General features: G+C 51.1%; 4 protein-coding genes across 6 annotated transcripts in view; 2 read left to right on the forward strand and 2 right to left on the reverse strand.

The window, feature by feature from the left end:
• The window catches only part of LOC128503533 (E3 ubiquitin-protein ligase RNF183-like), a 3089-nt gene extending 2843 nt beyond the window's left edge, over positions 1-246 (forward strand). The window contains exon 2 of the mRNA XM_053473650.1: positions 1-246. This exon is cut by the window's left edge and continues 439 nt beyond it. Coding sequence (XP_053329625.1) covers positions 1-148 — 148 coding nt within the window. The 3' untranslated portion in view covers positions 149-246.
• Positions 247-1236: 990 nt separating this feature from the next.
• On the reverse strand, positions 1237-7551 carry PRPF4 (pre-mRNA processing factor 4). The gene is made up of 14 exons (XM_053473817.1): positions 7489-7551; positions 6952-7119; positions 6444-6630; positions 6143-6230; positions 5850-5929; positions 5388-5481; positions 4936-5030; positions 4739-4797; positions 4385-4508; positions 3248-3337; positions 3039-3161; positions 2837-2944; positions 2375-2493; positions 1237-1664 (listed from the first exon to the last, which is right to left on the reverse strand). The coding sequence occupies exons 2-14, from the start codon at positions 7109-7111 to the stop codon at positions 1471-1473; spliced, it is 1521 nt and encodes a 506-aa protein (XP_053329792.1). The 5' UTR covers positions 7112-7119; positions 7489-7551; the 3' UTR covers positions 1237-1470.
• Positions 7552-7583: 32 nt separating this feature from the next.
• On the forward strand, positions 7584-8544 carry CDC26 (cell division cycle 26). Of its 2 annotated transcripts, none has more exons than XM_053473829.1 (3): positions 7584-7645; positions 8141-8222; positions 8355-8544. In XM_053473829.1, the coding sequence occupies exons 2-3, from the start codon at positions 8142-8144 to the stop codon at positions 8541-8543; spliced, it is 270 nt and encodes an 89-aa protein (XP_053329804.1). In that variant the 5' UTR covers positions 7584-7645; position 8141; the 3' UTR covers position 8544. The 2 variants fall into 2 exon arrangements, with proteins under 2 accessions (XP_053329804.1, XP_053329805.1); XM_053473830.1 differs by having other exon boundaries at positions 8367-8544.
• A 1856-nt stretch (positions 8545-10400) lies between these two features.
• SLC31A1 (solute carrier family 31 member 1) lies at positions 10401-20069 on the reverse strand. 2 transcript variants are annotated; one of them, XM_053473824.1, is made up of 5 exons: positions 19958-20069; positions 11622-11802; positions 11464-11536; positions 10933-11101; positions 10401-10837 (listed from the first exon to the last, which is right to left on the reverse strand). In XM_053473824.1, exons 2-5 carry the CDS (start codon positions 11763-11765, stop codon positions 10636-10638), a joined length of 588 nt encoding a protein of 195 aa, XP_053329799.1. In that variant the 5' UTR covers positions 11766-11802; positions 19958-20069; the 3' UTR covers positions 10401-10635. The 2 variants fall into 2 exon arrangements, with proteins under 2 accessions (XP_053329799.1, XP_053329801.1); XM_053473826.1 differs by lacking the exon at positions 19958-20069 and adding an exon at positions 15027-15125.
• Positions 20070-20082: the final 13 nt, after the last annotated feature.

A 20082-nucleotide genomic window follows, 5' to 3' on the forward strand; every position in this document is an offset into this window, starting at 1 on the left:
CATCCCCAGCGATGACTCTTTCCGGCACTGTTTGCGCAACCCGCAGTTCCGCATGTTTGCCTATCTCATGATGACCATGCTGGTGGTCAGCTTGCTCCTTATATTTTCCATCTTCTGGACTCGGAAGTTCTTCTGGGGTCCTGGGTGACCATTGTGAGCAGAAGACGGCTGTGGATCGGAAAGGACCGGCTTGGCAATGATTGGCCACCAAGTAGGGGCAGCGGATGCTGGTTCGTACTGCACGGATTTCCAAAGACAGCTGAACCTGCGCGACCCTCTTGTTACCCTCTCAGATAAGTGAGAGACTCTTTACAGCTGGCTATAACATTTCGGATAATTTGGGGTAAATATAAACGAGCAGCACCTAAAAAACACCGGAGCATCTAAAACGGCTTCTGCCAGCAGCCGCTTGGACCTAAAGCCATTTGGCTTCAAAGTTGGAGATTGCAGCTTTCTCTTAAATTGTAAATAATCCGCCAACCTGGGGAAGCGGTAACAGCTCTGGTGCAAAGCTGAGGTTTAATTATTAAGTGTGTACTTTTTATGAGGGGGTTTAAAACAATTTTTTTTACTATGCATATGGCTTCTTAAGGAATAAATTTGGCCGGGGAGCTTACATTCTTTGTGCAGTTAAGTCATCCAATAGTTTTTAATACCGGTGTCATAGTTCAGCTACCGGCTAAGCGGCCTTTTTCAGCTGATCAGACAGTTCTTAGCGGGATAACCGGATCCGCGGACGTGTGGATGTGGCTTTTGACCAGACCACAGTCAGGACAACCAGCCAAAGAATAAAAAAGCGACTAAATTATCATTCGGGGCCGGAGGATCAAGAAGCGGCGACCCTGGGAGCAGCCTCTGCGAAACGCGCTGGCAGCTGGGGGTAGCAATGTTATTGCCCCCGTTTCTCACCAAGGTGGGTGGTGTCTGATATCAAAGAGGAAACCAGGAGATAAAATATTACCGGATACGGGCTGGGTTTGTAGTTATTATATTTTGTACTTTGTTAAAAAGTCGAGTTAGAAAGTGATTGTCGGGTTTGTCTTTCATGCGCGTCGGGGGTTTAGAGGACTGCAGGTTCCGCTCGCCTCATCCCGAGTTCTTCTTGGTCAGCGTGCGGCCAACGAGCCGAGCGTCCCGAGTCCAAAGACATGATGGTGAACACGACCGTGTAACATCTCAGAGAAGCGACACGGCATAAAAACAAAAAGCAGGCTTCAAATAAAAATGGAATCCAACTTCTTTTACGAAAAATAATTTTTAATGAGGCCAAACAACAAAACCTATGTATAAAAACAGACTCGGCAGGAGGCATCCGGTGATCCGGCTCGCTGCCAACCCCACCCCCTCCACGGGGAACGCGGGTAAATCTCACGTATGTTTTTTTTTTTAGGGTCCATTAAGGGTTGAGGTGAATCTCGCTGTCCTAATTCCTTCCAGTGAACATTAAGGACGGAGCCTGCCGAGGGGTTCTTACTCTGCCATCCAGAGCTTGAAAGTCCTGTCGTACGAGCACGTGGCTATGAGTTCGCCGTCCGATGAAATGTCCAGCCCCATCACTTTGCCCTCGTGGCCCGCCAACGTCTTTAAAGGAGACCACAGCGGATGCGTCCACACTTTAGCGGCGTTGTCGTAAGCTCCGGTCAGCAGGTAGTTCCCATTGGTGGCTGCGCAGGATCAGACAGCGTTGTGTTTAAAGGCAATGAAATACAAAGTATCTCCCTATCTAATAAACCTCAAACAGCTAAAGATCCCTGAGCCAGGCCAGTAAGATCGACCATCACCGCCCCGCGGCTTTCCTACGCTTTCATATATATATATATATGAATAAAAAAGTAAATTCTAACAACGTATTCTTAAAAACAAGACTGCGCCTCATAAAAGGACCCTGCGCCAGATCCCAGGAGCTGAGCTCATCCCGGCACGAACTCGGCCCTCGGAGACGCACCGGGGAGCCCCCAGGGGCAGAGGAGAGAGCTGGGTTCACAAGGTCCAGGGATTTAAAACGCTAAACCTTCACTCCTGCTTCTGTTTCTAGCATTTCACAGAACAACAACTTTTAGTTTCTTTCGAAGCCAAAGTCCGATCTCTTGGCTGCCTGTCAGGCGTTCGACTCCTGCAGATAACGAGCCGGCAGATTTACCGGGTTTTCGGAAAACTAAATCACTGTGGGCTTCTATCAGAGAATATAAAGTTGATTTAATACTATTTTTTTCTTATAAATACCAAGCAGGCTCTAAATATATACATAAAAAGGGTCCAAAAACAGTTTTCTCTGCAGAACAAGGTATTAAGAAGCAGTTACTGGGGGCACACGGGGGTCCCAGACCCAGAGCTGTCTGCGGTTTGTTTTTAATTTAATTAATTTGGTACTCACGCTGGAACTTGACGGAGCTGACCAGGTTCTGGTGAGCCGCGATGGTGTATATACAGCGACGCTGACGTAGATCCCAAACCTTACATGTATTGTCACCGCTGCCTGTAGCCACGTGGTACCTGGGACGGGAGACACATCAAGAAGGGCTGTGAGAATCTAAACCTCGATGATATATCGTATCTCTGCCCCCTTTGCTCCGTAGAAGTCACGTTTTATGCATTTATTAACCCTCCAAGCCCCAGATGTATTCTGAAACTGTAAGTTGATCAAATATTTAGATCTGCTGGCACCGAGCCATGTCGTTATCAAATGATAAAGGATGCGCTGGACCGATTTTGTTTGTATTTCCCCCAAATACCCACCAACACCTTTATTGGGTTTCATTTCCAAACCACCCCAGTGCCTCAAAAGCCCCCTGCTCTCCCCTCTCCGCTGGGTGACATGGAGCCTTTGTTTTCTTACCCGTTGGGCGAGAAGCTGACTCCATAGATCTCCTTCAGATGACCTTCGAGAAACATTATGCAGCGGCCAGTCCGTAGGTCCCATATTCTGCCAAAGGCATCCAAGCCCCTGCATCCGGGAGAAGGGAACTCGTAATTAAGCCCCCAAATAAAATGTCACGCATGTTGGAGTCTCCCCCATAAAACCTGTTATGGGCTCTTACCCGGTACCGGCAAGCGACCCGTCCACATGGAAGGCAATGTCGTACACCCCTTTGCTGTGTCCCTCCTGGTGTAGAATCTCCTCTTGGGCTTCCAGGTCCCAGAGTCTCCAGGATCGGTCATAACTAAAAATAAAAGTAACCTCTCACTAGAACGCACAAGGGGAACAAGGGCCGCTGACGGCGGTCACCGTCCGGTGCGAAGCTCTTACCACGTGGTTCCCAGGAAGCGGCCGGACGGGTGCCACGTGACTCTTGCTACCCTCATGGAGTGGCCTTCTATGTCTGCCACCGGCTCATCGCTGCGGGAAGACAAGGGACATTGTGAACGAGGGCGAGACTCCCAAGAAGCCGGGTCACGGCCACCGGAGCTTCACGTCATTTATACCCCGACAGACTAATACGTAATGTTACCCCCGACAGACTAATACTAGAACAGAAAGCAGGAGATACGATACGGAAAAAGAGTAACGCACGGACCCCACTGTGCCCAGGCAGGACGAGAAAAGCGGGAACTCGATACATTTCATAAACTGATCAAAATAGATTTTGGGTGGCTGTTTAAAGGACACCGAGCGCGCCCCGCGGGGTAACACAAAAAATAAGGAAATCATTTTCGGGTGCGCTCGGCCCACGCTGGTTGGCGCAGTGATTAGGGAGAGGGCTTCTTGGCACACGTCGTCCTGATAGGATGAGCCTGGCCTCCAGCTCCAGACTCTGATCCTGACCCGAGTTTGCTACCCATGCCCCTCTCTGCTGGGAGGTCGCTCTTTGTAACCTCTAACAGTGACTTTTTGTTTTTTGGACCCGCACAGCACCAGATGTCTTGCTGTTATTGCATGCGGCTCACTGAAGTGACTGATGCGGCCCAGGGGAGCGAGGCATCTTCATGCTGCGGTTGGGATCATTCACCAGGGCAACCTCCCCGATTCTAAAGCCTCTGGATAATTACCCCCCTGGGACAAAGATTTGCCACTTAATTAGCGGAGGAAAGAGTAATAGTTATCCAACAGCCTCGTCAGGTTCTTTATTTAGAAATGCGGTTTATTCAATTGCACGGTTTGATCTTCAGGAAGGTTTGGTAAAGAGACCCCCCCACGTAACGTTACACATCCACCACGTAAAAGCCATCGGCCCCCGTCTAGTCGCCCGTTTCTCCTGCTGTAACGACTCAAACCTTAATCAGTCGTTGGTCTCGTCTTAGATTCAGGAGCCGTATGTCTATCCCATGCATGTTTAATACCCTCACTGTATTACCCTCTACCACCTCTGCTGGGAGGTTGTTCCACCCTCAACAAATAAAAGAGAAATTACTCCCTCACGAGGGGATACAGTAACAAGACCCTCACCTTTCCAGGTTCCACAGCTTCACAGAGCCATCAGCCGCACAGGAGACCAGATTCACGTCTTTCTCATCAATGGAGATGGTGGACTTTGGGTGGAACACGATGGCTCCCACGTTTGTATTGTGTCCTGGACAGAAACACGGATAATGATGTGAGTGTGACCCGTGTTATCGCCTCGTTGCTTTCTACAAAGTGTTACATACGTGGCGCTACACAGGAGGGAGCTTTGGGGGAACCCCTTCGAGCGCCAACTATCAGACTGGCATCGGGGTAAACAAACCCCTGGATTTAATGAAACCAGCCAAGGCTCATAAAGGGGAGTCCTTATTATTAATCGATAATCGGATCAAACGTTACCTCTCAGGGTCCGGATGGGGTTACAGTCGGGCACCGACCACAATTTACAGAGTCCGCTCCTGAGAAAGCAAACGATACAGGTGAGTCCCGGGGAATTCACCAAGTTACAAGCCCCATGCACCCCACAACCAGCCACACTCACTCACCAGCCACACTCACTCACCAGCCACACTCACTCACCAGCCACACTCACTCACCAGCCAGCCGTGGCCAAAAGCTTGGAATTGGGACTCAAATGGCAGAACGAGAGCGGGCGATCATCTCCAATTTGGCTGCAGAAATTATTCAAGGACTGGATGGAAAACCAAAAACATGCGGTTACAATTCGTTACACCGAACGGCATAACCGTGTGAATACGGGCCACGCGCTTCCCAAATCATAAAATCAGCGCCTATAACCAGAAATGTAAAATCACCGGTGGCTTTTAACTAATAAAATACCTTCCTGCAGCCATCGCTCAGATCACGGGATCTCCTAAAGAGCATTTAGCGATTTAAATCAAAGGACTCCCCATTATTATTATTATTCACAGAATATCCGCTCCCAAAGCTCTCCAACGAGACGCCGGCGCATGCCTGAATAAACGAGCGCCGAGCGTGCGTCCCACAGCTGAGAAGCGAGACCCCGCTCCGATCGGCGGTCACTCACCCCCAGCGACTTGTGAAGGTCCTGTAACTGGGACGTCCTGGTGGATTCTGGGATGTGGCGAAATTCTCGCGCAGCCTCCAGACGTTTCAAAGCCCTGCAACACGGATCTACGGTCAGAGTCTTCCAGGCCGCGCGTTCTATCAGCCATCACCTCGTATTTAACAACTTGGAGCTAAAGCTTAACATTTTTCTACTGTTTCTCCTTAATAAGATGAATGTCCCAATAAAAAGGGATTTTTAAAACTGTTGTTTTTTTGAGTGAATTGAACTGTAATCCCCAATTATTGGTGCTCAAACCCCCAGGCAGTGCTGGCCTCAGGTGGACAAAGGAGGCTCCGTCAATGTCACAAGCTCTGCTAAAGAGCCCCTCTGAGCGGACGCAGACACGCACCGGGGGTCTCCAGGCCTGACCCAGGACGGGTCAGGTGAAAGCAATTAACCGCCAGCGTTTCTGATACGTACCGCGGGAGGGAGTAGTGTGCGATCCACAGCCGGGCTGCTTTCAGTGAATTCGGACCTTCGTGGTACCAGGTCTGCTGATACTAAAATAAAACAGGTTTGCATGACTGCAAGGACAAGGATATGAAGGGATTTGGGGCCACATCAGGGCCACGGTTATTGCGTCCATGAAGACCCTAGAAGCGATGAAAGGAAAACCCAAAGGACGGCAACCCAAAGAGAGAACGTCTGCTGCACGAGACACAAACCCCACGGAACGAGACCCCGGGCTGGATCCCCACACAGCAGATCCCTACCTCGTCGCTCGGTTTCTTGCTTTTCTCTTCATCTTTCTTTGTCTTTTTTAAGGCGTCTGTCCCCACAACAGACAGAACGTTTCTCAGCCTGGACACAGAAGATTTCAGCGTTACGATGCAGGAATCAGCCGGCACAATAAAGGCAGAAATAACGCGCAGATCGCAGGGGTCCGTGTTTAATATTAATATTATTATTATTAGAGCGCAGGAGCCGGCGATAAACGTCTATAATTTATATTCCCGAAGCCGGGCGCCGGCAGTCTTGCTCCCCGTTTTTGTGACGCCCTGAAAGCGCACTTACCTCTCTCTCCTTTCAGCAGGCCCCTCCCCGAAGAGCGTGATTGGCTCCCCGAGGGCTCTTAGACACGCCTTCACCTCTGAGTCGTCGGTGGACACATTTATCTGTCGCGCTCGCTTTCTGCGCTCAAACTCCGCGAGCACCTCCGCCTGCCGCTCGCTGATATGATCCTCGAGATCAAACGACTCCCCTGGATTATACAAAAGACAATCAGGGGTTAAAATTCCTCTGGTTCTGGAACCCCTAAAGCTACGCTTTTTAACGTTTGCTTTAAATAAGTCAGTCCGGGGGTTCCTCTGTACCGACAGAATAACGAATGAGCTGAGCCGCCCGTTTTTACAAGTCGTGGAACCGGATCTTTCCCTTTAAATAACGAACAACCCATAAAACACTCCCGGCCAGACAATAACGCAGGGTGGGCCGGAGACCACCGGAGAGGCTACGCCATAGACGATCCATCGCAACCCCGTTCCCTCCTGGGCTATTAATGGTGGCCACCTCCGGGACTCACCGCTGCTCACGTTAATGTTCCCGGCCTCGATTCCGGCCTTCACCGCCGTCCTCCCCATCGGGGTCTCGCCCTTCGCCAGACGCTCCTTTTCTTTGTCTGCTAAACTGCCGTAAAAGATACGGGATCTCTTCACGACGGGGGCTCCTTCATCGTCCGACATCTTTAGATCTGCGAATATAAAACGTCACTTTTAAAGACAGAATGGCGTAAAAATCACCGGATACAATAACGAGAAAAGAGGGGCATGAAGGGAGGAGAGAGAGGGGCTGTAGAGAGGAGCATTAAGGGGGAATAAGGACTGTCCAAACTACACGGTGACACTTGGCAAGTACCGTGCATTACCCAAGCCTGGCATAGGGGGTATGTAGGAAGGCAGCAGGCTGGGGTTGCTATACAGCCCTCTACTTCAGGATGCTGACTGAGCGGACTGGGAGTAGGAATACCCCTGTGCACAGGATCAGCCCTCCGTATTTCACCCAGGGGTAGTTACAGGTCGGTAATTGCCCCCAGCAGGGTACGAGTGCCCTCGGTACTCACGGTGCCCAGGTCTCCGCTCTCACAGGAAGCCGCCTGCTCGCTCGCTGAGAAACTTCCGGGTCACGGGGCCGCAGTGCATGCCGGGAAGAGCCAGAGCGCCGGAAACTGCGCTGCACGACGGGAGATCTGCCTGTGTGTGGCGGGGTGACAGGAGCAGGTATGTTGGGTCTGAGAGTAAACGGCCATTGCGCTGGGAACAATAATGGGGTATTATTGGGGTAACTGCAGTGAGGAGGGGCAGGTTGTATGTCACTGGGGGTAACTGCAGTGAGGAGGGGCAGGTTGTATGTCACTGGGGGGTAACTGCAGTGAGGAGGGGCAGGTTGTATGTCACTGGGGGGTAACTGCAGTGAGGAGGGGCAGGTTGTCTGACACGGGGGCGGGCAAATTATGCATTATTGGGGTCAGTTGCAGAGAGATGGGGCAGCTCGTGTAATACTGCAGGGTAGTTGCGCATTTTCGGGGGTAGGTCTTCTAGTTATGCTTAGGGTAAATATCTCCTTTGTGCGGTTTTATTACCACTGACTGCGGGGCGGACTGTCTGCCTGGGGGTCGTCCTGTGGATCGTGGTTACCTAGCGCTTGGGGGGGGGGGGTAATTGTGCTGCTCCCAGTATTGAGACTTGAGATTTAACCCTTTATGTCCTTTGCAGGATGCTGCGCAGGAAGCCCACGCGTCTGGAGCTGAAACTGGACGACATTGAAGAGTTTGAGAGTATAAAGAAGGACCTGGAGGTGAGCGGAGGCTGGCGGCCCGGGCATTTACCCCGGCAGCGGGGCAGAATTATTCAACAACGTATTTTTAAATGAAAAGGTAAAATGTCGCACCCGTCATGGCTTCCCTTTCATGGTGTTTTAACCCCGCAGGGGCGGAAGAAGCAGCAGCAGCAGCAGCAGCGTGAAGAAGTCGATTTATCCGCCACGGAGCCGGAAGCCGCTGTCTCTCTCAGCACGGACCCCAAGAGTCGGGAACAGACCGTCCACGAGCGCATCGGATACAAACCGCAGCCCAAACCCAACAGCCACGCCACCCAGTTTGGGAACTTTGAGTTTTAATACGACGAACTACGCAGCGATTGGGGGACATGGCGAGGGTGCCGAGTGCTTCGGGAGACGCGGAGACCGCTCAGGAACCAACTTCTACTACACCGCATATTGAGGCTTTTTTGTGGGAACCCTTGCCATTTTTGGCCATGCCAGAGTGATTTTTTTTATATACTGAATACTTGAATAAGCCCCGTGCCCTGGAAACGGCTTACTCTACAAGAACTGAACTACGAGAGGAGGAGGATGAGGAGCCGCCTTGGTCTTTACTAATATTTTTCGAACAAGGCCTGTATATAAAGAAGCTGACAACCCGGGGGGTAACCTCGCCCCGAAAGCTTTTTGTCATCGCTTTCTGCGTGACGTTAGATCGGGGCAGTAAGGCGGCTCGCTGGATCCCACTACCCTCAGCCGGTTTTGGGCCGTAGAGCTCCCCGGCTAGAAGGGAATTTTTATGAATATTTTTGGAGTCTAAATAAACTGAAATAAATTGTGAATGAAGCCAAATAAGATGCAGATCCGCGCTGTGTTTAGGTTACGTGCGTAAAACAAGGCCTTTGCTGGAACGTCCCAAAAATAACCCATTCTTTAATGATACTAAATAGTAAAAATCGTTGCATGGGGAGATTGCTCGCCCCCCCCCCAACCATTAAAGCCACCTTGGATTATGTGCCGTATAGTAAGGGTTAAAAGGCTTGTTTGCGTATAATCTGTGTTATGATGTCATTAACGCGCTGTGGGTTTTGTGACATTTGCAGATGACTCAGACCTCAGATTTAATAATCCTGATTAGACAGCAGACTGGCGGGGCTCCTACCCTCGGGGTCCGCAGCCGGGGTGGGCACGTACCGCTCCGGTTACTAACTGGCAATTATGTACTTTCTCTAATTTGATTAAAGGTGGCTGGTTTTCGGAGGACGGGGTCACGCGTGTCCTGGGGGCTTTCCTGTCCCGGTAGCATTATCTGTGCCGTAATATAACGAACGTGCAGACTTACACGCATGCTGCGGTTACCACGACGATAATTATTACAGACACCGAGTGCTGCTATATTATTTTATTAAAAAGGTTTGATTTTTTTTTTCCCTCTGTTTTTATGATGAAATAAGACGTCATAAAATCTTCACATTATTTTACGTAAAATACATGAAGAACCATCAAAAAAATGGAAAACAAAACTTCATTCAATAGATTCCTGCTTCCTATTATTCATAATTATGGTTACATTATAGGATTCTAAATCGCGGCACCGTGATCACAGCACCTGGACGCTTGCCGAACACGCCGGCAGCTCCGTTAAAGGTTACTTAATAAGATAAATTACTGACCGTTTGTGTGCCGTGGAGGCGTGCGACGCACTGAAGTATCTGCTCCACCGCTGGCACACAAAGGGTTCTATAATACTGAAATACCCATTCAAAATTACCTAAGAGCAGATCAACGTTTGCTCCGATTTACTGGTTTCAAAAGCTTTTTTTTCTCTAGAAACTCAAATCATTCAGAATTTTGCTTTCAGGAGTCTCCACGATAATTTGAACTATTTGGGAGGATCCAGGAGAGAGGCTGGGAAGAAATCTACAGCGTGAAGCCACCGGACAGCAGATTAAACAGTGTTTCTCTAGAGCGACTGCTTCTAGATGCTTCATGGTATGGATTTTGTTTCCACTAAAGTCTACAGAGCGTTACCCAGAATGCAGCGGGAGCACCGCACTCACAGCACTCGCTCTGCCTCGTGAGGGCCGTTAGTTCAGCGACGTGGCTTTAAAGAGAGGACGAGAGCGCGACGCTCTGATGAGAGAACGGCGGCGGCTGCAGATGTGGTCCTCGCAGGAATGGCGGATGTGATAAGGCCCGCTGACTTTGAGGGGGTAGGAGGCAAATCATGCTGTTTACCCCTCCAGGGGCACCGCAGAAGCCCTAAGGGGATGACGAGAGTCTATTCTAGATCTGGTGGCAAAACAGAAGGCACTGGAGGTTTTGGTGATTACTCAGCGCCTCCCGCGGAGACCCCTAAACAAAACTATCTGATCCGTGTCTTGGGGCCGTGATACGGCAGAACGTGAAGGGTTAAGGCGGCCCTCCCTCCCGCTCTCGAATCTGGTGATTAATGGCAGTGTTCGGTAATGTCCACGACCACCGCCTTCTTCCAGCTGAAGAGGAAGTAGCCGGTGCCGGCTCCAGCCGCCACGGCGATGCACAGGTACGCGTTGTAAGACATGAAGACCAACATCAGGAAGTAGCTGACCACCACCTGGATGATGTGAAGGAAGGTCTGCATCACGTGGGGGATACTCAGCATCTGCTGCCTGCGCAGGAGAAAAAGAGATGCCAAGTCAAAGCCCCGAAAAGACAGGAGGCTCGCCGGGAAGAGAGACCCCTGATCCGCGCCACCGGCCCTTACCCGACGGTCTTGTGAGTCTCCATCAGGGTGGTCCCGTTGGGCCCCGGCACCGGCATGGAATTGTAGCGAATGCTGACTTGCGACTTCCGCAGCAAAGCTTCACGAGCGATTTTCAGTCCTTCGTATAACACGGCGAGCAAGAAGACGGCCACGAACGCCCCGGCCATTTCTGAGAGTGCGAGAGGGGGTTAAACGTCACGAGGGAGGGACCCCCGGGGGCATTTAAATCACATTTAGCAAAAAGAAATATATTTTATAGAAATTAAATTAATCTGCAAAGCGTAGCTATGACTTCTGAGACAAAAAGGATGCGAGGGGCAGTTAGGGCAAACTGGGCACAGGGAACAAACCATGTGGAGCTCATTAAATAATAACGCAAACAGTGATTTACAATTGGAATTTAACCCCTCGACAGCTTCGGTAATCTGGGCGCCGCAGCTCTATATGTTCTATACCTTGCCCTGGCTTATAGATATTTGCCCCGTGTGCATCTATTACAGGGCCAGTGAAACGCGCCGGTGGCATACTCACCTCCCGCGGAGTTAATCACCAGCCCAGAGAACAGCAGCTCCACGTTGGAGTAACCAAAGTAAAACGACATGGGCTGAGGAGAGAGAAGTCACCGGTCACAAACCTGAGGGTGATGGGAGTTGTACCCTGATAACAGCTGGGCTTAGGTTGTCACTCACCATCATATGCATTCCGCCGCCACCACCGCCATGGCCGCCGCCGCCCCCGCCGTGGTCGTGTCCCCCCGTAGTTGGATGATGGTGACCGGCGTGCGGGTCGGACGTAGAACCCACGGCTCCCATGGTGTGGTGACCGTGATCCATCTCAGAGGTCAAGAAAACGGAATATTCCTTTTAAAACCTAAAAGAAAAGAATTATTACATTTAATAATCCGTCCAAACTACAATCGAGCAGATCGCGCCCTGACACGATGGAACGCGGGCGGCCGCCCTGCATACAGACACGGTAGCTGCTAACTGTCCCGTTTCAGTGGCCCTCTGTCTCTTTAAACCTCTCCCCGCCGGGCGCCTGGCAGACTTCACCTTCTATCCAGGAAGATAAACAGAATTACGGGGTTTGCAGCCAAATCTAACAAACGCGATTACGGAAGAAAGACGCAGGGAAAGGTCTCGGATCGCCCGGAGCCGCCGTTCATTAAACAGCTGATCCGTCGCAGAGCGGTAACCGTGACGATGAGCGGAATTATACAAGAACATGGAAAAAGGAAACATTCGCTTTTTTCATGTATATCGTAGAAATTATTTTAGTTTATTTCACATAAAGCCAAAAGCACCATTTATAATAACAACTGGCGAGAGAACAATAAAAATATCTTTTTAACCAAACATGCTTTATATATATATATATATATATATATATATATATATATATATTCTATATCTAAATGCAGGTTTAACGGGAACGGCCGGCGTGGCCCGAGGGCCGGCTATCTTTCGGGATCTTTGTTGATTGCTTTATGACGGCCTCATAAATCCTGCAGCCGGGAAATTCACAGGAGATTTCACAGCATTTGCATTACTTTAACCCTAAAAAAGAAAAGCTATACATCGCACCGTATGGATCAAAGGTAAATGTGTTAAAGGTCCGCACCCAGGTGCTATCTAATGGAAAGTTTTACTTTACTGAAACAGCCTCCCAGCAGAAGTGGTAGAGGGTAATACAGTGAGGGTATTAAACATGCATGGGATAGACATACGGCTCCTGAATCTAAGACGAGACCAACGACTGATTAAGGTTTGAGTCTTTTTTAAAACTGGCAACTAGATGGGGGCCGACCTGCCGGCGGAATCTGGAGAAAATGGGGTGTGAAGGGGTTTTAAACGTGTGGCGCTCTGGATCCGTGGAAGTTATTTGGATGGGAATATCTCCGTCACCAGCGCCCGGCTTCTCGGTACTGCAAAGAAAACCAGGTGGGGAGAGAGAATTCTGGGTCAAAGCGGGGAGGAAGAAAGAAAAACAGTGAATGTTATATTTGGTATCAATCGGACTTTAAAGGCTCTCCACCGGTCCGTAACCCGGTGCATGACCCAGCGGCACATGATCTCTCGCACACATACACACACCATACCGACAGACACAACATACTAATTATATATATACACACACACCCCGACAGACAGACACACACAACACAGACACTCTGCCTTCCGTGCCCCAAAAGGCGGCGGGAGATCCGGGGTCGCTTTAGAAATAACAGAACGGTTACCAAAGAATCACTTTCTGCGGATTTGGTGATTTGCGGATTTACAGGGAATCAGCGGGAGGGCCGGCAGCCTTCAGACGCCGGCAACCCGATAACCGGCCCTTATAAAGCACAGGACGGACTCCCGCTGCGGGTAACTCCGGCTCGCCCGCTTTAATCGCCCCGTTTCCTGCTCGGCCCGAGGTCACAATCACAGGAACGGAAAAAATATGAAAAAAAAATCAAACAATTGGGTTTTTATTTATTTCATAAAACAATGGCTTTCCTTCAAACAGCGGGCGTGCCGATCCGTCGCTGCAACTCCCATCACTCTCGTCCGATATTCTGAGAATCCGAGGAGATTGTGAAAGCCAGCGCCGCGATTCCCGAACTCCGACGCGTATCCAGCGGTTACGGGCGTATTGAGTAATAATGGAAATAATAGCTTTAAGGGCGTTACGTCTTCCTCTTGGGCACAAGGACCTGGCAGCGCGGCGGCAAACAAGCAGAGAAGTGCAAGCAATCCGGCAGACACCACGTTTCCTGGAGGTCACAGAAGTCCCCCTCTGGAGATATATATATACACACGCGCACACACACACACACACACCTACCCCCCTCTGCCCGTAATGTACCTCTAAGGGTTATTTCCAGACGGGCCGCTCGCCCGCGCTTCTGTCATCGCTGCTAATCTGTGGTAATTACTATTTTAAGGCTTGGACGTCGCCGGCCGGGTTGACGCCTTTAGGTAATCGCAGGTACACCCGTTATTGCGAAGCATGCGCGGCCGCCGTGCCAGCTCCCTACGCCATCCCTGGGCGGCGGATCTCCAAATAACTCGCCGCGTCGGGTTTCAGCCGCAATAAACCTTAATCCGGGTAATCGGCGGATATCTGCCCCCCCCCGCGCTCCGAGCCATGACCCACCCGACACAAGGGGGCCTATTGACGGCTTCCGTTACCCCCCCCGGGGCAGTTTGGACTCGAGCCGCCTTGAAAGACCAAAAACGTTTGACGCCTCTTCCTCGAGGGTTTAAGACGCGAGAAGCTCGGATTTGGTCGCTGCGGACGGCGCCGTCTGTAACAGCAGCGCTGCGTTTAAAGCAGACTACAGCTGGATTCGCCTCTATGGAGAGAAGTTAAACAGATGAAGCTACGGCTTAGGGCCCCCGTTGGTCTAAGGGCCCCTGTGTGTGAGGGGGGGGTACCGGTTCCTCTTACATTTATATCTCGTCTCTCGGATCAGAAGTTTAATGTTTCTTCCTTTAAGTTCCGTTAATTTAAGACGGGCCCCGCTGTCATTTTCTCGCTTAGGACCCCTTAAATCTTAGAGCCACCCCTGCCCGCCCCCTGCAGGATCCGCAGGTTAGATGCCCACCCCAGAGGTACCAGCGGGGGTAAGAGCTGCCATCTTTAAATACCCGGGAATTAAACACTAAATGGCTCTAATGGAGAACACAAAGAGGCAGCCAAAGGTTCCCCCCGCAAGGGGTTAAATGTGGCCCTTGTTGTTAGCTAAATGGCTGCAGAGCTTACATTCAAATTACGCTGGAAATTGTGCAGGCAGAGCAAACTCTTGGATAATTGCACCATGGGGTGAAAATACAACTTTTACGAGCAAAGTGCATTCGAGAGAATCTTTTATAAAACGCAGAAACAACAAGGGATGTGGATGCAAAGCTCCAGCTCTCAGCGGAGGTGGCAAAGCAAGGCAAACATCACATTTACAGAAGGTTTTGTACAATACGGAAGAATACAAAATGAACACATGGAAGATAAAGGTCCTGCTCTGCAGAGCTTGCAATCTATTAGCACATATCACACGCAATCAGTCATTAGAATGTTACACGTATGTACCGGCAGGTGCCACACGCAGACCTTACCAGAGCCGGGTCCCGAGCGACGACTGTCCCCGCCGAGTAAACGCTGCCTACTTCAGGGACATTTAAAGGGCCGCCCAGTGACGGAGCGGCACGGAGAGCGCATCATGTGACCTCCCCGCGGCTTCTCATTTATCCAATTTCCTCCTGGGCCCCTGCACTGCCCCCCCCACCCCATTAACTCCTTCACTCCCACAGAACACAAAATCAAGAAACCCACAGCCTGCTGGCAGATCGGCCCCCGAGGGCCCATCTACTCTGCCGCTTCTCCTGCTGTAGATTCAGGAGCCGTATGTCCATCCCATGCATGTTTAATCCCCTCGCTGTATTACCCTCTACCACTTCTGCTGGGAGGCTGTTCCACTTATTCACCATGTCTCCTTTTGGATGCTGTCCCTGTAGAGGCTGGACGTGTTTACAGAGGCCCTTATCAGAACATACCAAAGCATTACGCCAAATCCAGAGATCCGTCACCCAGCAGGGTTAATACATTGTAGCAATTTAACAAAAATAAATAAAACACAAAAACATTTCCGATCCGCAACAAAAGTATCCGTCCGGAAACATCGAAAACATCCCGAACGCATCGAACCTCCTTAAAATACAAAACAGAAATCTGCATTTATTTATTTTTTGTAGGGTTTTAAGCAGCACATGGTGGGCTAATTGCCCTGGAAATCACTTTATAAGGGGCATCAGCCCCCCCCCCCGCTGCGCTCAAACCCTTTACAATGAAAGAAAAAGCTAAAGCATCCAGGGGGCTCCAAACTGCAACAGGACTACAACTCCCATGATGCCGTTTCAGCTAGGCGGCTGGTAGAGGATCTTGGGAGATGTAGTCCTGGCACAGTTTGGAACCCCCTTTAATCCGGATGCCTCGGGGGGGGGGATATATAGGGGGCAGCGAGTCCATATGGATTTCCCAGTACCGGGCGGAGTGTGGCCCCCGCGGGTGATCGCCTGGCGCGGGTAGGTGGAAGGTCGATTAATGCGTAAACGCGTTTTACAGCCTCAGTAAAGATGATCAGTGGGGAGACGGTCGGGATTTATGGCCCTCGTACGGCCCTCAGAACACCGAGTCTCCCAGCGAAACGCTTACTAAGCCAGTCTACTATCTACCTGTCACGTGACTGAGTGGCCCCGGGGCCGGCGCTGCGGAGAGCCCTCGTTTATTATCTCAATAAAAAGATTCAATGATTAAATGTTCCCGATTCACGCTGACGCTTCCTCCGGGGCAGACGGGCGGCCGACGGGCATCAGAGTCGCCCCCTGTGTGCCCCCCGCTCGGCTAAGACTAATGGGTGTCTCAGTACCCCCCCCAATTAATATAATTTATCACATTTAATTGGGGGGCCTGCAGACCGTAACACCCATTAGTCTTAGCCAGCCTGGCTCTGGGCGATGCCGGTTTAGCTGGATCATTTTTAGGCTCGTTTATCTCGCTGTCCGGAACGGAACCCGGCAATTAATCAGAGTATTTTTCACACCGTCTGTGACCTGAAGGGTTAACCCCGCACAGGAGTTCAGATAAATAAATACACGCCACTTCAGGCTCCTTTTCACATAACAGACATTGTTCTGCTTCTCGGTATCTGGGTTAGGAGTTGTTTGAACGCAGCGAGGTGGAGAGGACGCTCGAGGTCAGTGTCTGGGGGCCGGGGGGCCAGTCCGACATTCTGGAGGTGACTGGGAGCCATCTTACATCACGGAGCCATGTTTAGGCATACCTGCCAAGTGACCCTCCTTGGTTTTGCCAGTCCCTCCCTATTTAGTGGGGCCAGTCCCTCTCCCAAACCTCTGGTGCCCCTCCTTCCTCCCCCCGACGCCCCTCTTTCCCCGCCGCTATTTGCCGGTACGGGGACATCGGGGGGGGGGGGGCTCTCCCGCCTCTACCAGGCTTAACCCGAGGGCTTTATTCACTATACGCAGCGTTGGGGGAATTAACCCGCGCCGTTCCAGATTAAATAAACAGATCATTTTAGTTCATTACACAAGAAAGGAGGAAAAACCTCAAGGAGACCCCCACCCCGGAACCCCCGGCCCCTCGGGCAGCATCTCCCTTTCGAGCTCCCGCTTTAAATCCCTGGGTGTTTGATCTCAAACACTGTGAGAATTAACCCCTTGCTGCCCTGGACACTGTCCAAGCGATTTAGGAAAAGTCCGGAACGTTCTCACCCAATAAGAAATGAGCCGGAGATAAAGAGATTTAAACCTTGATCTGGCCGGGGTACAAAAGGGGCCGCTGGGGGCCGATGACACGCAAACAGAGCTGATAACCAGGACACGATGTCCGAAGCTTCTATTTACTCACCCGTGCAGGGCAAATACCCACGCTGCCCCATAGCCATACCTGGGGGCTTTCTAAAGGAGTGGCCCCTGAGACGCTTCTTATGTTAACCCTTTAATAGCCCACTGGGAACATGCATTAACCATATGGCTCTAATACTGGTTGTCATGGAAACCTTGACTTTTTATTTAAAGATACACCTTATCAAGTCACCTGTATTCAAGCAGGGAGATCAACCATAACACACTGGGGGGGCAAAAGCACCGACTGGGAGTCTTATGTATGATCCCAGCAGGGGGGGGCAATGGGATGGAGTCGGCTCCAGACAGCGAGAATCTGCCCCGTCACCGTGACACCGGGGCAAAGACTCCCAGGAGTGCCTGCAGCAGAGGGCCAAACGAATCACCAGCCGGGGCAGATCCTGTCAGCGAATAAAATACTGATATCTGCCCCATCTGGGGGCAGCAGGGCTTTGGTCGGAGTCACACAGGGGATGGGGGGGGTGGAGACCCCTCGAGTTGTAGGGCCACACATGAACACAGCCCCCGTAACCCTCGCTGCAGTAACCCTCTTTACAGAACGACTCCCATCACTCGCAGGCCGCACCGGCAATGGAAGGCGTTAACCCATTACAGTGACGTTTTGGGGGGCCAGCGAGGGTGTATAGTGTGTAAAAAGCCACTCTCGTATCTAGGTTGAAAAGGGGTCTTATCACCATAGCAACCAATGAAACATTACTGCCGGCAGGCCCAAGGCATTGGTTGCTATGGTGATTTCCACAAAAATCACTTTTTTACTCAACTCAACAGTGAAAAAACTGGAAATTTAATAAAAAGAAATCAGCGACTGACGGGAAAAAAAAGAACAGAGCGACTTGGGACGCGCCGCGCGTTTAACAACCCCCCCCAGGAAATAAAATAAATGGATAACGGCTGCTCTGCTCTGAAAGTTCAAAACCATAAAAAGTTATTTATTCGCATTTTTCAAAGTAAAGAAAACAGCTTGTCGCGGTCTGTACATCGCCCCGCGATAAGGAATCCGCTCATCTGCAGATTTCTGCCTCCAAACACATGAAACGCCCCGAATTCTATGTACAGATCGGCCCCATCCGGCCCCCGTCTAGTCGCCCGTTTCTCCTGCTGTAACGACTCAAACCTTAATCAGTCGTTGGTCTCGTCTTAGATTCAGGAGCCGGATGTCTATCCCATGCATGTTTAATCCCCTCACTGTATTACCCTCTACCACCTCTCCTGGGAGGCTGTTCCACTGATCTACCGTTCAGTAAAGTAAAACTTCCTTCCATCTCAGACCCTCTGGTGTTTCGGTCTCTCTGTGTAACTTTTCTCCTCCTTTTAAATGTCTCTTCCCCCCCCTCCCCTCTACTCTCAGCCGAGCCGGACACTCTGAGACCCCTCTGTCTCTTTTCTCCGTGTTAGTTGCCCTCCTGTGCGCGCTCTCCGGAGCGTCAGCTCCATGGTCGGCACCAGAACCGGATTGTCTCCACGGGCTCCGCGTTGTGCAATAAGCAGACGCCTTGCGGTTACTAAATCGGGATTTCTTAATCTGAATCAGACTTTCGGTTCCTTAAACATAACGAGCGAAATAATAATTATAACGCAATAAGATATGACCCGAGAGCCGTCCCCAATAAACTCCTCCGACTCTCTTACTTCACTGAGCGGTGAAACCCCAGCTGCAGAATAGACTTCCTGTTAGCGGAGAAAGGATAATATTAACCAATCAGATCCTTAGGAGCCGCTGGTTGCCCTTTAGGGGGTAACTGTGAGACGCTTTGCTTTAAGAGGCCCGTACAGAACTCAAGGGGTTAATACTGCCACACCAACTACTTTGGAGCACTCGCTGGCCCCGGCGGACATGCGCCACGCGGAGTACAATGACAGGACGCCGGCTTTACTGCCCCAGCCTGACCCGCAGCAGCCAGATCCCCGTCTAAAGCATCACCCTACAGAAGAAATCAGCCCCTTGTACAACGCCACAGAATACGATGGCGCTATATAAATGATACATAATATCACGGGGTAATAGTCACTCCAGTGAAACATGCCGGTGCTGGAGGGGCCGGGGTAGGAGCCTATGAGGGGTAGAGTTAGTGATTTGGGGTAAAGTGCAAATGATGAGGGGCAATAGAGGAGGGGCAAGTATCCCAGTTACAGAGCCGGAGGGTCAGCAGAGGATGAGAGGAATGGGTTGCCAGGGTGACAGGGCAAATAGTAAATAACCTGAGGGGTAGTAACGGGGGGGGTAAAAGGGACAGTGACGGGGGGGGGGGAGTTGTTTGAAGGAACACCGAGTGTGGGGGGGTTATAGGGACAGCGACTGGGGGGGGTAGTTTGAAAGGACACTGAGTGGGGGGTTATAGGGACAGTGACTGAGAGGGGGAGGGTTTGAAGGGACACCGAGTAGGGGGGTGTTATAGGGACAGTGACAGCAGGGGGGCGGTTGTTTGAAGGAACACCGAGTAGGGGAACCGGCTGCAGCCGCACGGACTGTCGCCGGGGGTGATATGAAGGTGAGATGATGTAACTCGAACACAGAGAGGAGCCCTGCATGGGGCACATACCGAGCAGGACCCCCACAGTGGCCCCTCCCAGCAGGTAATGCGCAGAGTAAGTGGCGTGGCCCTTACCTGGCTCCTGTGGCCCCTCTCCGGTCACCGTTCACTGAGTGACCCAGCCGCACTGCCACTGACAAACACATCCGCCGAACACGCCCCGCCTACCTTACTCCTCTGGGCGGGACTAGCGAGCTCAC

This window comes from Spea bombifrons, chromosome 8 (assembly GCF_027358695.1).
Source record: "Spea bombifrons isolate aSpeBom1 chromosome 8, aSpeBom1.2.pri, whole genome shotgun sequence".
Lineage (NCBI taxonomy): Eukaryota > Metazoa > Chordata > Amphibia > Anura > Pelobatidae > Spea > Spea bombifrons.

Coding starts and splice junctions, on each gene's coding strand:
- SLC31A1 (XM_053473824.1), bottom strand. CDS start 11,765: ATGGATCACGGTCACCACACCATGGGAGCCGTGGGTTCTACGTCCGAC. Junction 11,537..11,621: donor GCGGCGGAATGCATATGATG/GTGAGTGACAAC, acceptor CTCTCTCCTCAG/CCCATGTCGTTTTACTTTGG. Junction 11,102..11,463: donor GGTGATTAACTCCGCGGGAG/GTGAGTATGCCA, acceptor TCGCACTCTCAG/AAATGGCCGGGGCGTTCGTG.
- PRPF4 (XM_053473817.1), bottom strand. CDS start 7,111: ATGTCGGACGATGAAGGAGCCCCCGTCGTGAAGAGATCCCGTATCTTT. Junction 5,930..6,142: donor GCAAGAAACCGAGCGACGAG/GTAGGGATCTGC, acceptor GTTTTATTTTAG/TATCAGCAGACCTGGTACCA. Junction 3,162..3,247: donor CGCTTCCTGGGAACCACGTG/GTAAGAGCTTCG, acceptor TTTTATTTTTAG/TTATGACCGATCCTGGAGAC.
- CDC26 (XM_053473829.1), top strand. CDS start 8,142: ATGCTGCGCAGGAAGCCCACGCGTCTGGAGCTGAAACTGGACGACATT. Junction 8,223..8,354: donor GTATAAAGAAGGACCTGGAG/GTGAGCGGAGGC, acceptor TTAACCCCGCAG/GGGCGGAAGAAGCAGCAGCA.